Source organism: Rhinolophus sinicus, chromosome 2 (assembly GCF_057876585.1).
Source record: "Rhinolophus sinicus isolate RSI-liver-muscle chromosome 2, RSI-T2T, whole genome shotgun sequence".
NCBI lineage: Eukaryota > Metazoa > Chordata > Mammalia > Chiroptera > Rhinolophidae > Rhinolophus > Rhinolophus sinicus.
Genome location: NC_142502.1, coordinates 39,971,333 through 39,990,285, shown reverse-complemented (window position 1 = coordinate 39,990,285; position 18,953 = coordinate 39,971,333). Strand labels below are relative to the sequence as shown.

The 18,953-nt window shown below is 37.4% G+C and overlaps 1 protein-coding gene across 6 annotated transcripts in view; it reads right to left on the bottom strand.

Annotated features, from left to right (window-relative positions):
* The window catches only part of ROS1 (ROS proto-oncogene 1, receptor tyrosine kinase), a 98,481-nt gene that overhangs the window by 60,951 nt on the left and 18,577 nt on the right, over positions 1–18,953 (bottom strand). For 4 of the 6 annotated variants that reach the window (XR_012496723.2, XM_074333485.2, XM_074333486.2 and 1 more), the window contains exons 8-20: positions 16,767–16,968; positions 16,048–16,124; positions 14,455–14,577; positions 14,123–14,307; positions 13,276–13,373; positions 9,682–10,178; positions 8,120–8,332; positions 7,305–7,415; positions 6,106–6,284; positions 4,053–4,244; positions 2,207–2,307; positions 755–972; positions 280–440 (exon numbers count right to left, since the gene is read on the bottom strand). Coding sequence is in view for 5 of the 6 variants with exons in the window: in XM_074333485.2 (XP_074189586.2) it covers positions 280–440; positions 755–972; positions 2,207–2,307; positions 4,053–4,244; positions 6,106–6,284; positions 7,305–7,415; positions 8,120–8,332; positions 9,682–10,178; positions 13,276–13,373; positions 14,123–14,307; positions 14,455–14,577; positions 16,048–16,124; positions 16,767–16,968 (2,357 nt within the window). In the remaining variant the exon portion in view is untranslated. Of the gene's footprint in view, positions 1–279; positions 441–754; positions 973–2,206; positions 2,308–4,052; positions 4,245–6,105; positions 6,285–7,304; positions 7,416–8,119; positions 8,333–9,681; positions 10,179–13,275; positions 13,374–14,122; positions 14,308–14,454; positions 14,578–16,047; positions 16,125–16,766; positions 16,969–18,953 lie in introns of those variants that run through there. The other 2 variants (XM_019741354.3, XM_019741356.3) reach the window with 2 other exon arrangements.

Below are 18,953 nucleotides of genomic sequence, written 5' to 3'. Positions count from 1 at the left end.
CAGTTGTGGACGTGCTAATATTGGTAAGTTCCATGTTGTTCCATTCAGACCAGTTAAAGTATCTAACATACAAGTCGTCAACACTAACCAGTTGTCAACACTAAGCAGTCAGACTGGCTGTAGAGAAAGGTTCTCAGGAATAATCTTGACCAGATGCTAGGGACACTACCAAGGAGATGGGCTTGGCTAAGTGAAGAAAGTACAAATCAGTGTGGTCGAGGCTGATGCAGATGGTATAGTCTGCTTGAGAAATGGAAGTTACTAGAATCAATGCCATACCTTAGCATGAGCAGTAAATTCCACACTGTAGAAAATTTCACCCCAATCCACTGCTGGGGGAGCATTCCACAGTATTTGAAACCTTGAAGCATTTCCTTCAATCCTAAATGAAGACTCTTGAACGGCATCTGGGATAACCTTAGGGGTAGAGGTAAAGTTCCCTAGGGGATGAAAGAAAGCATACAGGGAGAAAGAATTTAGGGTTATCAATCATCATAGAAAACACAGAAAATTAATAGTAATTACTAGTAACACCAATATAGTTTTTTTCTTTCTTTAAATATATCCTGAAAATCATCTTTTTCTTACCATTTTAGGCTGTAAATTTGGGTTAAGAATAAACTGCATGCAAACCAACAGAAGCTACTAAAACCGTTTTCCACTTAAAACATAATTCTTAAGAAAAAAAAATCCCAACCTAAATAGTTAACAGAAAGTATGGAAGAGCAGGGTAAGCAGGAATAAAATACTGTACCTGGCAGCGGCTTGAGGGATGGCTGAATAATTGTGAATTGATTAAATTTGGCTGATTCCAAAACAGAAACACTATTTCGCTGACCTATTTCCTGAGCTGTGATAATCCTAAAACCATTGATCCAGAAGAGCCGACCACTGTAGTACATCAGGGCATTCTGAGAAATTTCAGAAGTACTCCAGGCTGCAAATTCTGTGATGGTGATATCTCCAACGCTGCTAAAACATGACACCAATCAGTGTGTGTATCTGGAGTTGGGGAAAGGCTGCCACGTTCAAGGACTGAAGAGACTCTGTATCTGTGAGTGTGTGTGTTTACATATATGAAAACAAAGAGGAAACACTTTGCAACAATAATTGTCATTCTTCTTAGTTCCATATTAAGCTGATTTTTTTACATTTTTTTCTTTAAGTATGCCTAAAGCAAATTTTCTAGGGCTTTTCTTATTAAATGTGATACTGTAAATGGCAAGAGTGTGACACAGGTTTTAAAAATACTTGTGATTTGGGGTAATACCCTACATCAAAGGCACAACCCCTTGATTGATTTCTCCTGGTGGAGTCACAGCTCCTTCTTATTCTTGGTCAGGCATCTTATTTACTTGCTTTCATTATTCTAGCCTGTTTGTCCTTCACTTTATATTACTGACCACTGTTTGTTGCTTCAATGATACTTAGCAACTTCTATACTAGTTTAGCCAAAACTCTCCTCTTCAAACCAGGGACTTCAAGTCAACAGAGTACTATTTAAATTGCCTTTAGAGTTTTTTCCTCAATGATAGGGAATTTTATAAAAAATTTTTACTTTAAAAATCTGCTTGGTTGTTTCTAAAATTATTCCAGTTGCCGAACACTCAGTAAAAGCTATCTCAATGATTCTCAGTCTTTTGGAGTGGAGGTTTGACTTTTTTTAAATGATTTCTCTAAATATTTTTAAACCATTGACATTTCCCTCTTAACAAAAGTATAGCATTTAAAATCAAAATAAATAAAAGTTTTATTTTGAAAATCTCATAATACCCCCTTGGGAAGAAAAAAAAAAGGGAAACTACCTCAGAGGACCATAGCTGGGAGTCGTAAACCTTATTAGGAAGAAGCATGTCCACTAGGGTAATTCCCATAGTCCTTTGTCTAGTAAAATACTGCTTATGCACACCTATACTTAGCTGTAAGGACAGCATCTTGTTTACCTTGTGGACTTTCAGCCACCTGTCAGGGTCTCCACTGCACTCTCTTTATGCCCCATCACAGTATCCACTATATTCTACTGTAATTAGTTATTTACAAGCCTATCCTTCCCCACAAGCCCAATGCCTGCAGCACAATGGAATAATGCTTCTTAAACCCAATAAATGTTTATTGAAAGAATGAATTCTCAGGCATTACCATTTATAATTGAGGGGCAAGTCATCCTCTTCTTCTCAGTCAATTGCCTTTGAGGAATATTACCTACCTCTGGCCCCGAAGAACAGCTGTGTACAGGTGAATACATTGACTGTCTTGAACCAACCAATACAGGAGCCCGTCACTGAGGTCTAAGGTTAGAGCAATTACCTAAATTGAAAATAAGATAAGACAACAAATCAAATACATGTTTGAAGGGTACCTTTTTGAGTAAATCACATTTAAGCGATAGATTTTAAGATTCTCTTTGGTATAACAAGCTCAGTTATTTTTGCCTTTCACTGAATATAAAATTAAATGAGTATGCCTATTACTATATTATATTAGTATATAATTTGGGTATAAGCACTGGTTTCCTAAAAATCCTCAAAAGGCAAGGACTACCTGTTACTCACTTCTAGATACTTAGTTCTAGTGGTTTCCAAAGTATGATTCTTGCACCAGAACATCAGCCTCCCCTGGGAACTTGTTACAAATTCTCAACCACACTCCAGATCCTACTGAATCAGAAATTTTGAGCCACTGTGTCAAGCCTTGCCTAAAGCAAGCCATAACTTTGAACTCTCCAGCCACATAAGCCAATGAATATCATTGTTTAAATCACTTGTTTTCAAACATTGTTGAACATTAGAAACACCTATAGAGTTCTTTAAAAATCTCAATTCCCAGGCTGCATTCTATTAAATTATGGTCTCAGGAGATGAAAAGCACTCTTCAGTATGTTTTCAAATTCCCCTGATAATTCCAATGTGTCACCAAGTTTGAGAACCAATGGTTTACTTTTTTTTTTTAATGAAAGTTTATTGGGGTGACAATTGTTAGTAAAGTTACATAGATTTCAGGTGTACAAGTTTTAATTTGCATTTTCTCTTAATTATAACCCAAAACATCCTGACATGTTTTGAAAATATAATACACAAAGGGTTCTTATGTGTTATCCTTGGATAGAAGTGTGTATATATAAAGTCCTATTTCCAGTTGACATTTGAAAACCACTTCTTCCTACTTTTTCTTTGTCTTCTTACCATCCTGTCTTAATTTTATGTCCAGTTATCTAGATGAGGCCTGAGGAAAGACTGCTTCTCCTATGAAATAGAGTGCATGATATAGAAGTTATAATGCAAGGGATCTTTTTTGCTTTATTTGGCTGTATAGGTATTTTTCAAATAAGCTGAGTTTGCCAGGAGTCTGACCTCAGAGTAGTAGACTCTCTCTATAGCAGACCTAGAGACTGACAGGTATCAGGCAGGATTCAAGTCGATGACTACATCTTTAGGAAGATACAGCAGCATATAAACGAAATTGATGAGCCAGGGGAAAATGGAAAGAGAATACAATAAGGAATCCAAGAACTGAAAATACTTGCTAGCAGGTTACCTAAGGCCTGCTACAAAGAAATCATTCATGTTGTCACAAATAGCAACATTTTTTTATCTCTTAAAAAAGGAGATTCTACAGCACCCTTTGCCAATATACAACAAACTATTTAAGCTATAAGTAAAATTTAGGTGTTGGGTCATTACCTCACTCCTTTACATCAGTCATTTGGGCCCATATTTAAACAGAGCCAGAGCCACTACCCAATAAGCTCTAATATACCCAATAGAATTCCTGATGACTATAAAGAGTCAGAAATTAAAACGCTTTTAAGTGTGGTCTATTCAAGATAAGACAAACTACAAAAATCTCCATACTACCTTTTAATTTTTAAAATCAATTATGACAATCAAATACTAGTTAGCGCAATTTTGGTTTTATCAAGATCACACTGTAACAGTATTTCCTTTCATATTCTATCTAAGAACTTACAATAAGCAAAAACAGTATTATTATAACTATACAATGGCACTATTTAGAATTATGAAAGAATCAGATCTTATTTTTGAATTTCTCACCTTTTTCCCAGAAAACCAAGGCTGTGCCTGTAGTATGAGGGAACTTTCCCCATTTAGCCTGGTGCTTTCAACTGAGTATAGTGTGGTCCAATAGAGATAGCCACCAACTGAATCCACCACCATGTCATTCACCAGCAACTTCACATGAGTCACAATATCTGTGTGTCCTGTCAACAACGACTGCCTTTGTATCTACAAAACATAATGATATGCTCAGTTCACGATTTTCAAATGATATCGTGATTTCTGAATAGTCTATTGAAATCATTAGCAAATTGCTGTATTTATCCATTCCTTCATTCAACCACAAATATGTTTGGCACTATGTGCTGGGTTGTACGCTAAACGTTGGAAACGTAATAGTCATAGTACCTGCCCTCGTGGAGCTTATATCTTTTCATGTCTCTAAAGAGAAGGGAGATAAATTTATTTTGAATTAAAGTACTTGCACTTCCTAATCATATCTCCAGACACTCAAAACACTGCTGGGTAAGAATTATTTAATTGGACTCCTTAAGAAGACGTGTACACCCTGGTATGTAACGTCATCTCTCCTTGCTCCTTTCTACCGGTTTATTTCCCTAATATTAACTAGCCATTATTGAGTGAGTACCTATTATATGCCAGGCACTATACTTTTTATTAATCTTTAAAATGGGAAGAGAAAAAAATATATATAAGCTCTTGTCACCCTCACGTTAAGGCTATGAAGGATTTCTATTCCCTATTTTTTCACAAGTAAACTGGGTTCAAGAATTTAAGTAATTTTTTCTTGGAGTTTAAATAGTATTGTAAGAGACGGCGCAAATACTTGAAGCGAGTTTTTATATTCACTCTTCCACTTCCTCCTTCTATTTTCAAACTAACCCATTTTAGGGAGCATTCTCTGATTAACCCTACTCAACTGTGCCTACATGTCACTGGCATGTATGATTTCAGACTATACCATATTGTTTTGCCTCTCAATACATTGCTTTGTATGCTTCTTCTGTTATTTCAAAATAGCAGGGGCAAGAAATGATGGTTGTACAACACTGACCATACTAAAACCCAGTCCATTTTATGTAGCAAAAGGGTAATTTTATGGTATATGAATTATATCTCAGTAAAGCTGATATATATTTTTAAAAGAGCAGGGGCATGTCTATGCTTTATTTTATATTCCCTGCTATACTCTAAACACATTGATAATAGATAAATGATTGTGGGTGAATAAAAGTATGGGCAATAGCAGCCTCCTGATTAGAAAGTGATTTCAGTACCATATTTCTTTACCTGTCAGACCTGTGTTCTCATCATTAACCATCCTTCTCTTTAAAGTGTTCTCCTACACAGATGCACAAGATGTCTCCATTTTGCCTCCTGGTTCACTCTCAAGCTTCTCCACCCTACTCTGAGCCCCAGCGGCTCCCAGCTATGGGCTGCAGCCACTGGACTCCCTTGTTCTCTGGATTTCGCTGAGGTTCAGACAATGGAAATACTGGCAGAAGGTCGGAGGGCAGAAGGAAAGAGAGATCGGGGTAACTAATCCTCCAGATCGCTCCTTGCCAGACTATACATTTTGAGTGTCTGGGTTCCATGTCAGCAACTCTCCCAGAGCCACAGCCCTCACAGGTTCTTCTCCCTTGCCTCGGCCCTCTATGCCTGGAAGTAGTTATTGCTTCCACACTTGCTAGCCCAGGACATGCTTCATCATCCTTTGCTCATTTTCCTTAGTCCTGTCCACATCTTTGAAAACAGTAGTCCCTTCATTTAGTTTCTTTTAATCATGCCTTTGGAGTGTGGCATCTTCTTCCAGGACTCTGACCCACTGGTAAACATTGTAATATATTTATTTCAAGGCATTATTGAAAATAGCACACCAATTAGTGATACAAAATGTCCTTTAAACACAAATGCATGTTAATTTAAAAAAGCAAATAGGCTTAAAGACAAATATTAAACAATAGCATAGGTGGTACACAAGTATTAAAAAAGCATGAAAATGACATTCATGCCACTGAAGTGGGTGGGCATTGTTCCAGATCATGCAGAATGCCAGGCTTTAACTTACCACATATGTCTTTCCAGCCCAGTAGAGAAAGTGACCCAGCCACTCATAAGCTAAAGCCCCTGCTCCTGCAATGTTGGGTATGTGATAATTCTCTGAGGTATCCGTCCCACTTAGCAGCCACACATAAACATCACCTTTCATGTTGCTGTAGTAGAGGCTGTTGTTATACCAATCCATGTCTCAAAACAAAGTGAATTGGTAGTAGTTATTATTTCACGTATGCCAACATAAACATGGAGCATTAACAAATCACACCTGTACCTCAACATAATTTTAAAGCACATACTAACATAGATATTCACTAGAACTTCAGGGATCTGTCAAGAATATTTTAATAATGTTATCCCAAAATTTTAACCGCTGGAACTAGAGAGGGGAACTAATTTCATTAAGCATCTCCTCTTTGCCAGACATTGTCCCAGGCACTTTTACATATTTCACTAAACTCTTAAGACAAAGCTATGAAGTAGGAATTATTCCCATTTTTGGCATGGTGAACCCAAGTCTCAGTGAGGTTATCTATTCTGCCTCAGGTCTGACTCCTGAAAACCCAGATTCAAGCCAACTCCAAAGCATCTTTCTTTCCGTTAATACCGCACTACTGCCTAAGCCCAACTCCTTTGTTGGTTGGAAATGAATGCTGTTGCATTTTTTATGGCCAAGCAAATAGATCAAATAATTAGATAATTATAGAAGATGCCATTTTCCAGCACACCGTTATTCAACCTAGAATGAAGACTTTTTTCATTCTAATGTCTTCCAAACAAAATTATTTATTACTTAATAATCTTCTTTGTTATGCAATTCATTCTCACACTTTATTTAGAACTTCATGCATCCTTTCCATGCTCCAGTCTTATAGCAAACTCATAATAAATACTTAAGCATAGCTGTCTTAGTAGAACAAGATAGACTGTTATTGTGAGGTGACATTGATAGATTAAAATACATGAGAAGAATATCAAAGCCTTCCTGAAATGGGCATAAATCAATAAGTAACCTCACATTTTGTGAAATAAATAGCATTTTTACTTGAGAACCAACATTTTCTTAATACTATCACTGGCAATATAGTTCAACTTTTTTTCCTTTTGTTATTAATATAATACCAAAACACTCAATTCTTTTGATTTATTGACTAGTTTAGGAAGTTTATGAGTAGAAACCTGTCATCCAAGTGTAAAAGGAGTTGGGTTTACCTGACACGTTTCCTATAGCAGAGGACAAGAATTCTCCTGGGCCAAAGGTATTTAATGGTTTACTCCAAAGCCCATCTTCTTTCACAGCCATGATAAATGGTGGTTCTATGGCTGTTTGGTAAAAAAAAAAGGAAGAAGAAGAAATTGAAAGAAATATCACAGAAAGCAAATGTTTTTTGGCACACATCTTATACCCTAAGATTTCCTTTATAAAATAAAAGAATATCAACATTTTAAAAATACTGTGGAAGAGTATGAGAAATTGTATCTGCTTAATAGAATTATCTATCATATTAAACATACTTTATGTAAATATTTGAAATTGAATGTGAAGAGAATGTGTGGTAATATTGCCTCTATGACAATGTCGTGGTAGAAATTTTTTTTTTTTTTTTTGCTTTGGCTATTGGTTGCCATGGTAGCACCTAGCAATTGTGATAACCACAGTATAAATGGTATAATTATCTTTCCACTTTCTTTCTGCCAACAGAATGGAATTCAGCATAATTCACAGTCCCTCATCTTCTCTCACCACAAACTTCAGAGTTCAAGGAGCGCTATTGCTTAACAAACTATAAATTATATTGTTTCCTCAAGAGTATCTTGGACAGTTTACAATAGGAGGTTAGACACATAAATTAAATATCACACCGTGCTTTATATGCTTTCCTAATCTCAGATAAACACACACTCAAGAGATCATCACACCCTCATTCTAATACCTTTACCACATTGGATGTGAGGAATTTTAAAGGACACAGGGAATAAGTCCTTTTCTGGTCAGAATCACTCCCTAAATCAAGAACATTTCTCACCTGGCACCAGGGTAGTACCCATCAAGGGCTCTGACCAAGGGCCTGGTCCCTTGGGAGAACTTGCTCGCACAGAAACCTTGTATTTCGTAGCACTCTTCAGTTCAGGCACATTAAGGACGGTCCCACTTATGTTAGAGAAAACATGAGTGATTTCAGAAAAGTCTTGGGTTGATATTTTCACCTCGTAAGTCCAGTTCTGCCAGGCAGAAGGGCCTAATCAGAAGAGTTAAATAGTATTACTGACCAGAATGACATCAGCAAAGGCAAACAAAGGATTGTCAGTAAATTCATCTGCAGCCTCACCTTCAAGGAAGGGTACCACTGGGCAGTAATACCTGCTACCCCACTAGCCATCAGGGTTAGTTTGACGATATGACTAGGACAGTGTCCATTCCACCCATGCCACTCATTTTGCTTCATCAAAGGAGACTTTATTCCCAACAAATCAGAGGACACTCTTCCTCAGTCAAAACTGTGTGCTTGGCTGTGTAGAATTGTCAGAGGGTTGCTCTGTAACACTGCCAGGTGTAACCAGGCTCCTAATCAACCAATGCTTCCTGATGAATGTCTGATATAACTCCCAATGCTTGTACAGCACCTTCCTCCCAGAAGCCCAAACAATACAATAAAATTTGCCTATTTATTTTCAGCTATCTTTGAGATATGCCGCAAACATGACTAACTTTCTTTTAAAGTAGCAAATAGCCACTGTTGCTAAATACTCTTGGCAAACTATAGGTCCCAAGACAAATCAAGCCCACTGCCTGTTTTTGTAAATAAAGTTGCACTGGAACATAGCCATAGTTACCCATTTACATATTATGTATGGCTGTTTATATACTACAAAGTCAGGGTTGAGTAGCTCTGCAGAGACCATCTGACACACAAAGCTGAAAATATGTACTATCTGGTCCTTTATTTATAGAAAAAGTTTACTGACCTCTGCACTAGACGCTGTTCTAAGTGTTCTACTTATGCATCCTAATCTGTTAGGCAATTCCATCAAAAGATATAATTAATATTCCTATTTTCGAGTAATGGAAACATATACATAGTGGTTAAGTAACTTTCTCAGGGTCATTCTGCTAATAAATGGCAAGACCAGCCTTTGAATCCAGGCCAGCTGGCGCCAGAGCCCACTTGCTTACCCACCCACACAAACTGTCTCCAGAGGTAGAAGTTCAAGTTCAGAGAGTTTTAGGGAGTTGCTCAAATTCATGCAAGATCATGATGTATACAAAAATCTCAACCCAAGCGTTCTATCCCCCTGGCTAATATATTCACTCAGACTAGAATGTCAGTGCGTGGCTCCTGGGAGACACTCAATGTTTGAACTATTCTGATGGGATATAAATAGGAAATATAGAGATACTCTCAACGCAAAACTAACAAATGCAGAACGAACGTGCAAACACTTTTTTTTTTTTTGAGCTAAGTAGTGCTTCTGGTTGATTACTGAATAATCACATACGGGCTCTCAAAACTGAGTCACAATATCAAGGAATTCAAACTTTCTTCTCCTTCCAGGGAGGCCATAACAAGGCTGGGGAGAGGGCACTCACTGGCTCCTATGGCGAGAACAGGAGGCTTCCACCGAACCAGGGCCTGGTGGGAGCCAAACAGCACCGAGAGTTGCTGTGGGCGGCCCGGCAGGGGGTATGGCTGGGTGTACATGCTAAAGATGACCAAGTTACCAAACCCAAACTCTTCTATGTGACTCAGGTCACATCCCACGATGAACTCATTAAAAGACAAAGCGTCCTGTTGGAAAACGGCCTTGCCATCTGTGACAAGGAAGTCATTGTTTTCACAAGCAAAGCTCTTCACATCAGCAAATGGGACATGAGGTAGGACAAGATGGGAAGCAAAGCCATCCAGAAATGTTGACATGAAGACTTGGGCGGTGTCATTGAAGTAAATGATTCTCTTTGACTGTGGTTTTACTGCGAAATCCTTTAATGTGCAACTCTCCACAATACGCACGGTTTCCCAGTCATGAGCAGATGGTTCCAGGAGATTTACTCTATAAATGCCGTCTCTCAGAAGATAAAAGATATACCTGACATGGGAACAAAAGAAGCCTGGCATAATTCAATGCAAAGGTGGATGAGTAACCTCCTCAGTCCATTGCTTTATCCTGTTGCACAATCAGAACTACGTATCTCCAGAATTGGTCAGTACAGGATTTCCCAAGGTACAAAAGGATAAAGGTATTTACTAAAGATATGCCCTATTCATTTAAGTTAGACGTTGGAACACTGGAAAATTTCAACCTCACTCATAATGCTTAGTCTCCTCATCATGATACATGACTTTTTAAGGAATCAGAATTTAAGAACAGAAAGGGTCTTTAAAGATTTTCTAACAAGCCTACTCTTACAGAAAAACATATGATATAAAAGTTACATGGTTAAACATGTTATTTATTATAAAACACATTTCTCCAAGATACACACATTTTTAAGTCTAATTCTGTCAATATATTTTCCCATGCATTGTGAATGATAAAATGGAAGAAAGCAGAAACATTTAAACCATTTTTGAAAAACTTCACAGTTATTATTTGGCTGTAAATATCTAGCAGGATGACTTTGCATTTGTAGCAGACTAAGCTTTTTAAAATACTAACGGTTGAGCGAAGCAATAGGGCTACCATTTTACAAATCAGGAAAATAGACCCCACAAGTGAGCAAAACAGCTGAGAAGGACCACCCAGGAATCAGGAGAAAGGAGCCAATGGGAGAATTTTGAAAAAACACATAATTTTAAGCCAAATATGATGGTAGTCATGCAGGTTTATGTCTAATAATGAAAAAGGAAACACCTCCAAAATACTTCAAAATACAGATAATCAAATCTGTAAATAGAATTTTAACTAAGACATAAAACTACTAATATGGATATAGCTGATTTGTGATTTGTGATCTTGGAGACAGATATTAACAAAAGTATACTTTTGCTTAGTAAATCTTTCTTATCACAACCCCGTGGATTGGCAGAATTCGAACCTCTCATCACAACTCTCAAATCATTTCCTTGTCCAATTCAGTCCCGCTCTTGTTCTACTTGATGACTATTCCAAATCTTTATCAATTTTCTCAAGATTCCTGTGCTAGAATAATATCCTGAGATATGAACTCCATGTTGAAATATGAACCTATGTTCTTCTTAAGAGAGGGTTATAGCAAGCAAAAAGCAGAAACAACTTGGCTCTTAACCTTCTGCTTTTGTTTCCCAAATTAAAATTGTTACAGGAAGTTGGAGGGATTTCAGAGTAGATAAAAGGAAAAGATCTGGGGTGAAGATTACAATTCTCACACTGAAGCAGGGAAGCGTGCACATCTCTAATGCTCAGCCACCACTTTGAAGGGGAAAGAAAAAAAGAAGAAAGATGGGGAGAACCGGAGTGTAGGGGAAAGACAGGTGAGAGGGGGAAAAAGCAAGGGTGAGGGGAGCAGGGAAAAGGTTTACAGTAAGTAAAACTCAGTGAGTGATTAATTCAATGGTGCAAAATAACAGCATAAAGGAAACCATTTTTAATAGCAGGAGAGTCAACTATTTCACTCATCTGGAATTCTTTAGGAACATTCCATTAAAATGTTGCTAAAAGTTACACGTGACTTTTATAGAAACTCTATCATGGGGAGATGATTAGAAGACAGGTCCTGGGAGCAGGAAGTCACATACCAGCTTCTGTGTGATCTTGGGTAATTACTACTAAATCAACCTGTGCTTTGTCATCCTATTTATAAAATTAGGATATTAGAAGTACCTACATTATAGGATTGAACAAGGATTCAATGAATTATTGGAAGTAATGCACTTAGAAGCACTATTCAATATCATTGTCATTTCTAGTCACATTTCAAACCCTAAGCACAAATCAATTTTATCCTAAAGAAAAAAAGAGCGACCAAAGACTTCACTGAGGTGCATTTTGAGGGATTGATTTCGTGGGTGAAGTTTATTATCCTCAGAATGGGTCATTTTGTGTAATTGCCAGCAACAAAGTTTCATTTCATAGGATCTTAGACTTTTAGAAATGAGGAAAATAAGATCCGGAAAGTCCAGAGGACTTGCCCTACATCACAGGATTAAAAAAAAAAAAACTTCTATAATTCAATAATTCATTCAGATTTAAGATGTTAAAATAAATATCTAGTAAATTAAGAATGAATATGAATAGAAAAGCTTGATTTTAAATCAATAATGAGCAATCGTTTTTTCAAGAAGGCCAAATTGTGAAAAATAAAAAATATTATGAGCTATATTCTTTTTCATTTAAAATGAAAATAACTTTATTTCTATAGGAAAGAGAAAAACTTAATCTTACAAACATTGGCTTTACTTATTTGTTACTAACCTGTAATTATCTGCTCATATTTAAGAAATAACCCCAAAATAAATCCCCATGTTTTCATCCTTCATACTTATGTGCATTCTGAGATTACAAAATACATTCACAGCGAACACCTTAGTCCAGCCTCAAAATAACCCAGCTGGTAAGCACTATTTCCATCCCCATAACGATGTGATAAAACAAAGGTCACAGACATGAAGTTACTTGCTCGAGGTCCTACTGCAATTTAGCAGCTGAACTAAAGTGTGTCCATTTCATTTGTAGCTGGGGGAAACAGTAATGGAGAATTTATACTTGTTATTAACCATCAATTCCTGTCTCGAAAGGCAGATACTGGCAATGTTCTTGATAGGTGTGAAAACCAAACCAGAGAAATGAATTGTCACTGAATTGCTCAGCAAAATAAAGTGCAATGGAAGGAGGAAACAATCAGGAAAGGGCTTCTCTCTCACTGGGAACACTGAGGAGGCAATGAGTTCTTAGTGATGCCCTAAAATAGTGACAAACGCAGTAGTAGAAACCAAGTCTCTGAGTCCCAGACAAGAGGTCTTTCCCACATACATACCCATATCTCACTGTGAATGAGAGACGGAAAACTATTGAACTAGAGAAGTTGTGGATCAAGTTTGAAAGCAGTTTCCTCATGGCTCTACAGAATGAGAACTTTGCTTGGATTTAATTAAAACTGAAATAAAATAAAAAAGTTGGCTCACCTGGTACTGTGATATTTCATGAGCAAGCCAAGTTTCCCAAATATCCTTGCCAATGAAAGATAATATACAAGGTAAATACTTACCCATTATACGAATCAGCCACAATTTTTTGAGGTGCGATAATTGAGGGAGGAGTAATTTCCTCAATGTTTGAGCAGTTCTCTAAGTCACAGACATATACCTAAGGAATCAAAATTATATCGGTAAGATTAAGGTCTGTCTACATTCAATTTAGTGAACTTGTATTTCTTGAGCATCTGCTCTGTGCTTACAATTATGCCTGTCACTGAGCACCTTTTGAAAACATAAAAATGCCCTTAAAAGTCAGTTTTATAACCTATATAAACTGATAAGTTTATTATCCTATTTGCATCAATGAAATACAGGTGCCTATTTTCCAGGCTTGTGAAGGCGCTCAGCTATTTTTAATATTTAAGCTGTGTCCAAGCTTCCAGTCACAGTGATTGTGATAAGCCTATCCCTCTCAAAGAAGGAAATTTGAAACACATCGAGACTGCACCTCCTCAAAGATTTCATTAATGCTGTATTTTCAGAGACCTACTAAGTTACCCCCGGTTATTATATAACTCATAATGCTTGCAACCTCTTTTGATCATGAGCAGCAGTTTTACCTAGAGATAACACAGGTACCACCACTATCTTATGAAAGATGAATTATCATTAGTATAAACTCATGGCTTTGAAAAATCACAAATATAGATGAATTTTTAATGGTAGGTCAGGACTACTACTAGGTAAAGTCTAGCGCCTCCTATAGACCACATCTATGATTCATTGCTAATCTAGTGTCTAAAACAGTAAATAATCAATAAGTAATCATTGAAGGAAAGAATTATTTTTTTGTAAATATACAAAAATATACATATGAATATCTGTATCTAGTTATTCACTTTAAATTCTTAGACTGACCAGTTCATCCATGATGAAATACATTCTCTGATAAAGCCAGTCTATGGAGATGGAAGAAATTAATCCTGAACCTCTGTAAAAGATTCTCAGGTCAGACATATCAGACATGTTGGCAGCCTCCTTCACCCAAATGAGAGTTCCTTCAGAGAAATAAACAACTTGCCAGGGGACGCTAACTGATATTCCTAGAAAAGCCATTCAAATACATATGCATTATTATATAACACCAGACAAAAACTTACATGAAAGATAATTTATTTCTTTAACTTTTAATAAAGAGATTAACATAGAGTTCTTTTCACACCAAGGAAGCATTTCTCTCTTATACTGACCTGTAATATTATGGTATATAGCATCTGACTGAAGGCACTGTGCTTCATCTACTAAATGTTTTAAAGATCTCTTTCTAAGAGAACTTTTTCTGGATAAAAAGAGCCACTGTTCCTCTTCTTGAACTGAAACAACAACACGATTTACAGACAGACCAGCCATATGCACACTGACACAAAAAGATCCATACCACCATCCAAAGCAAGAGGACTAGCGCTTGAAAGAGGTTGGTCAGATTTTCTCTGAAGGCATTGAGGTATTTCAACTTCAGTATAAATCACATTATCCTATGATTAGGGTAGGAGTACAGTGTCAGTCAAATAGGTTGTATGTGTATGTTCCCCTAAATGCCCTCAAAATGCATCACATCATTCTCAACAGCGTGGCCCCAATTGGAGCTCAGCTCATTATCTTCAACCATGAGAATTTGACCGCTTGGTGGAGGTGGTCCAGCACAGGCCAGACTGCGTTGTTGCATAGCACACAGATATAGATAAATATTGGTGGTCTTCGCTTTGTCTTCAGTATCTCTCCCTTTGAAGCAAGAGAAAAGTCCTTGGAGGAATGAAATCTGAGGACTGCAGAGCTCTGCTTGATGTCCTGTTCAACTGGAGACTCGTGAAGTGTGTGCTGGTGAACACTTTTAGGGCAATTAATAAATGTGATGCAATAATCACAATAACAACAACCTTAAGCCTGCCCTATATTTAACTTGCCCTTTAGACATGTTGTTTGCATAGCAAAAATACCTCTCCTTCCCTAGAGTCTAGGAACAGCCAAAAAAAACAAAGGCTGGTGATAGATGACATTCAATACATATTGGCATAGATGTGTGCGGATTAGGGTAAGGAGCAATCCAGTCAGCAGATGGGGTTCTGGTGAAAACAGAAAATGGACTCCTAAAATTCTGAATCTCTCAAAATTCTTTTACTAATTTCCCACAAATATTTCTGGTGTTTCTTAGAAAGCATTTTCATTTATTATTATGTTCACATAGGCATCATGCAGTAAGTATTCACCCTCTCAAGGCAATTGTTAAAATACCAAAACCCAAAAGAACGGTACTTATAAAATAACAGAAACTAATTTGTCTGAAACTGAAAAAAAAAAAAAAAGCTAATTTGGTATGGTAGACTGAATATTCAAAATGGTAAAATGTAAATTATTAAGTCCCAATGTATTTAAAAACCTTAAGGAGACTGGAAGAAAAGATACCTAATAGGTATTAAATAATGATACACAATGTAAAATGGGAGTCATAGCAGAAAGTTTCTATGTATTTCCTAAGTACGTAAGTGTGAGTCACAATCACTAGTAATTTCAATTGAAATTAAGGATTTGCTTGAGGCCATTTTTTTAATCCCTAATTATTTTCACTTTAATTTTTGAATTCCTAAATTCTAATATGAAAACTTTTGATCTAACAACTTACTTCTATTCGTCAAATTGAAAGTGTACTAAGTACTCAAAAGACTGTTCCTTTGAGCAGAAAAGGTGGGGTCTGGAGGAACACCAGGTGACCCAGGACTCAGATCTGAAACCACCCTTGCCAACCCCTCAGTTCCATGAAACAGAAGAGCATCCCTGGGCCATACCTGCTGGAGATGAAGTGGTAATACTAGATTCTGCTTCTGGCCCCTCACCAACTTCATTTACTGCTGCAATAGAAAACCTATTCCAAAAACAACGTGGAGAGATGTGTTTCAGATGGCATGGTGTGAAAAGAGATAAAAATACAAGGAGCAATGTTTCTATTTAAAGGATGGTGTGACAATGCATGTATTTAGTTACTTGGTGCCACTCTTAGGCACTAAAATGACTATCAATCACATCCTTGTTTGCATTCCCCATAGAACAATTCAGGGTCATGGAGGTCAAAAACTGAACTCTGCTATCTGCACGACCTCCATTCCTACCCTAATTTAACTAGTCTTAGTAAATGCTAGAAAAGCTAGCAATAATAAAATAATCCCCTTAATGGTTAATAAAAAATAGCATTAACAGAATTTCACTTCTCTATTTTTTTATGTTGGATTAATAAAGAAATGATATTCATGGTGTTTATGTCTTTATCAGCCCATATTTATAAGGATTCTCTGACTATAATAGAAATACTTGAGAATGTTTTTGCTTAGGATGGTGTAATGTAACAAGCAAGCAAACTTGAGGAAAAACACAATGACTTCAACCCAACAGTACAGAGTGAATGAGAATTCTCAAAATACATTTAAACTATTTTTTGGTCATATTGCTTAAATAATTATCATGCTTACAGCATGCTGGTTACATTTTCCTTGTACCACTTAATTCTTACCTGTAGGAGGTATTCGGTAGAGTAGAGTAAAACTGGAAACTGGTTCTCTGTGTTCCTGAATCTAATTTTTGATTTTTGCTGATCAGCCTTAAGTTATAACCCAAAATAGGTCCACCTGGGAATTGGGGTGGAGTCCAACTGACTTCCACAGTGTCAGGACTTGAGCTCTCAATATTTCTAATGAATGGAGCAGTTTCAGGAACTAGAAGAGATAATGGTGACATAGGGAGCAGAAATATGTACAGGGCTTATGTTTTTAAATAGAATAGAAAAAAGTCTTATTTTTTGAAAAGTTAACATCAACATTTTTTATTAATATACAAAATTATAGAGAGAAGATGGAAAGATATCTATGAGCTACAACTCTTGATCTCTAAATCTTACCAGTTAGCTACTTTCCTAAGGGACTCTTTCAAATTTTACTTTCGTCACTTCTAATTCATGAAATAAAATTAAATGTGAAAGTATACAAATAGGATAAATGTTCTAGAAGAAAGTTGTCAAAAATCTCCAGAGACTTAAATGGATTGAATGTAGGGTGGAAGTTGGGAAAAAGAGAATCTGTAACAAAACTGGAGTCAATGATTAACGTGAGTTGAAAGAATTAAGTCCTGGGGCCTGTTCACTCAACAGAGTGCTGTAGTCTGACTAGTTCCAGCTGAAGATAAGGGTTCAGATAAGCACAAATTAGAACAGTCTGCTTCCCTTTTGCTGGCATCAGCTCTGCTGACCCAGACTACACCTTCCTTTCCCCAGTTCCCAAGGTCCCTTGGAATCCAGGTTGATTGCCCTTTAGCTACACTCCTTTCCTTGCAAAGAATTAAAGAAGCATGCAGTAATTAATTAAGCACCCACTCACAGACTTTAGAGGCTACCTAAGTGGCAAAGAACAGGAAGGAAAACAAATTATCTAACAACCTGTCTTCCATCCATGTCTCCACCTACTTTGCATACCTCCCACTCCCTGAAACCACTCTTTTACTTCCTCTTTCCATAGAAAGACATACTTTGATGTCATTTTGCTCTTTAGTAGACTTCTCCCCTTCTGAACACTTTTGGGGAATGCTCTGCATCATCCCTGTCTTGTTAGTGTTGGGAGAGATGAGATAGTTCAGCACTTACACTGAGTGAGTTTTTAAAAAGCCTCTTAGTTGACGCTCAGCTCTCCATTGATACAATTGCTCCTCAAGTCTCAGACTAATCTTTGGAAAACACAAACATTACTGCATCACTCCTCTGCTCCATGAACAGTGTCACCTTGGTGAAGAGGGAAGTAGGAATCATCCCCCACAGAATTATATCAAAAAACCTAACTCACTAGGGTCCATGCCTAGCCATGATCTGCTCTACTTCAAGCAAATTAGATGCCACCTACATGGCGACATGTGATTATTATCCAAATGTCCCCCACAAAAATCCTCCTCGAAGGGCTGGTCATGTTAGGCAAAGTATGCTCTGCCTAAAGCCATTCTACTTAAAAATTATCTTTATAAGGACCCCAATTAAAAGGCACTTACATCACCTAAGATCATATCTCTCATAGCTAAAAGAGAATATGGCCATGAGGCAATGGAACACAAAACAGATAACTTTTTAAGTTTTGATGTGGCTAGAAAAGTGAGACAGAATTGAAGCATGAGATGTTATCCATGGAAAGTACACCCAGTACAAGGTCTGGAACACCTGGAAGGTATATGGGCTTGCATCCAGGAGAAAGGCCCAGAAATGGAAAGCAAAATTTGTTTTTCTCATTATTTTGATTTGACTAGCCATGGACCATGGGCCTGGTATCTCTCCAGCACTGGAAAACAATCCAACACTCAGAAAGTACACGAGGCATCGCTCTGAATAAGTAAGGATACATGTATTCTACTGTGATCTGGAACATTTCAAACATGGCCCTAGGCTAGTGTCTGACCTGAGGTTCTAAGGATGTTCAGGGAGTAATCAGCAGAGGTGGCCACATACACCCTAAAAACTAATAAGCAAGAAGAAGGGAAGGGGGGAAATGCCCCAACCAACTTCGAACGCCGTCTAGCTATGCTTACTTAGATCCAAGGCCTAGTTTAGTCTGAAGGTTTCTGCACACAGCTGAGGGTAGGGACATCTAACATCTGGCCTGGAGTACGTCCTCCCAGGTCCCCTCAGCTAACGCCGAGGGTGCGCGTGCCAGACAATTCCCCCTGG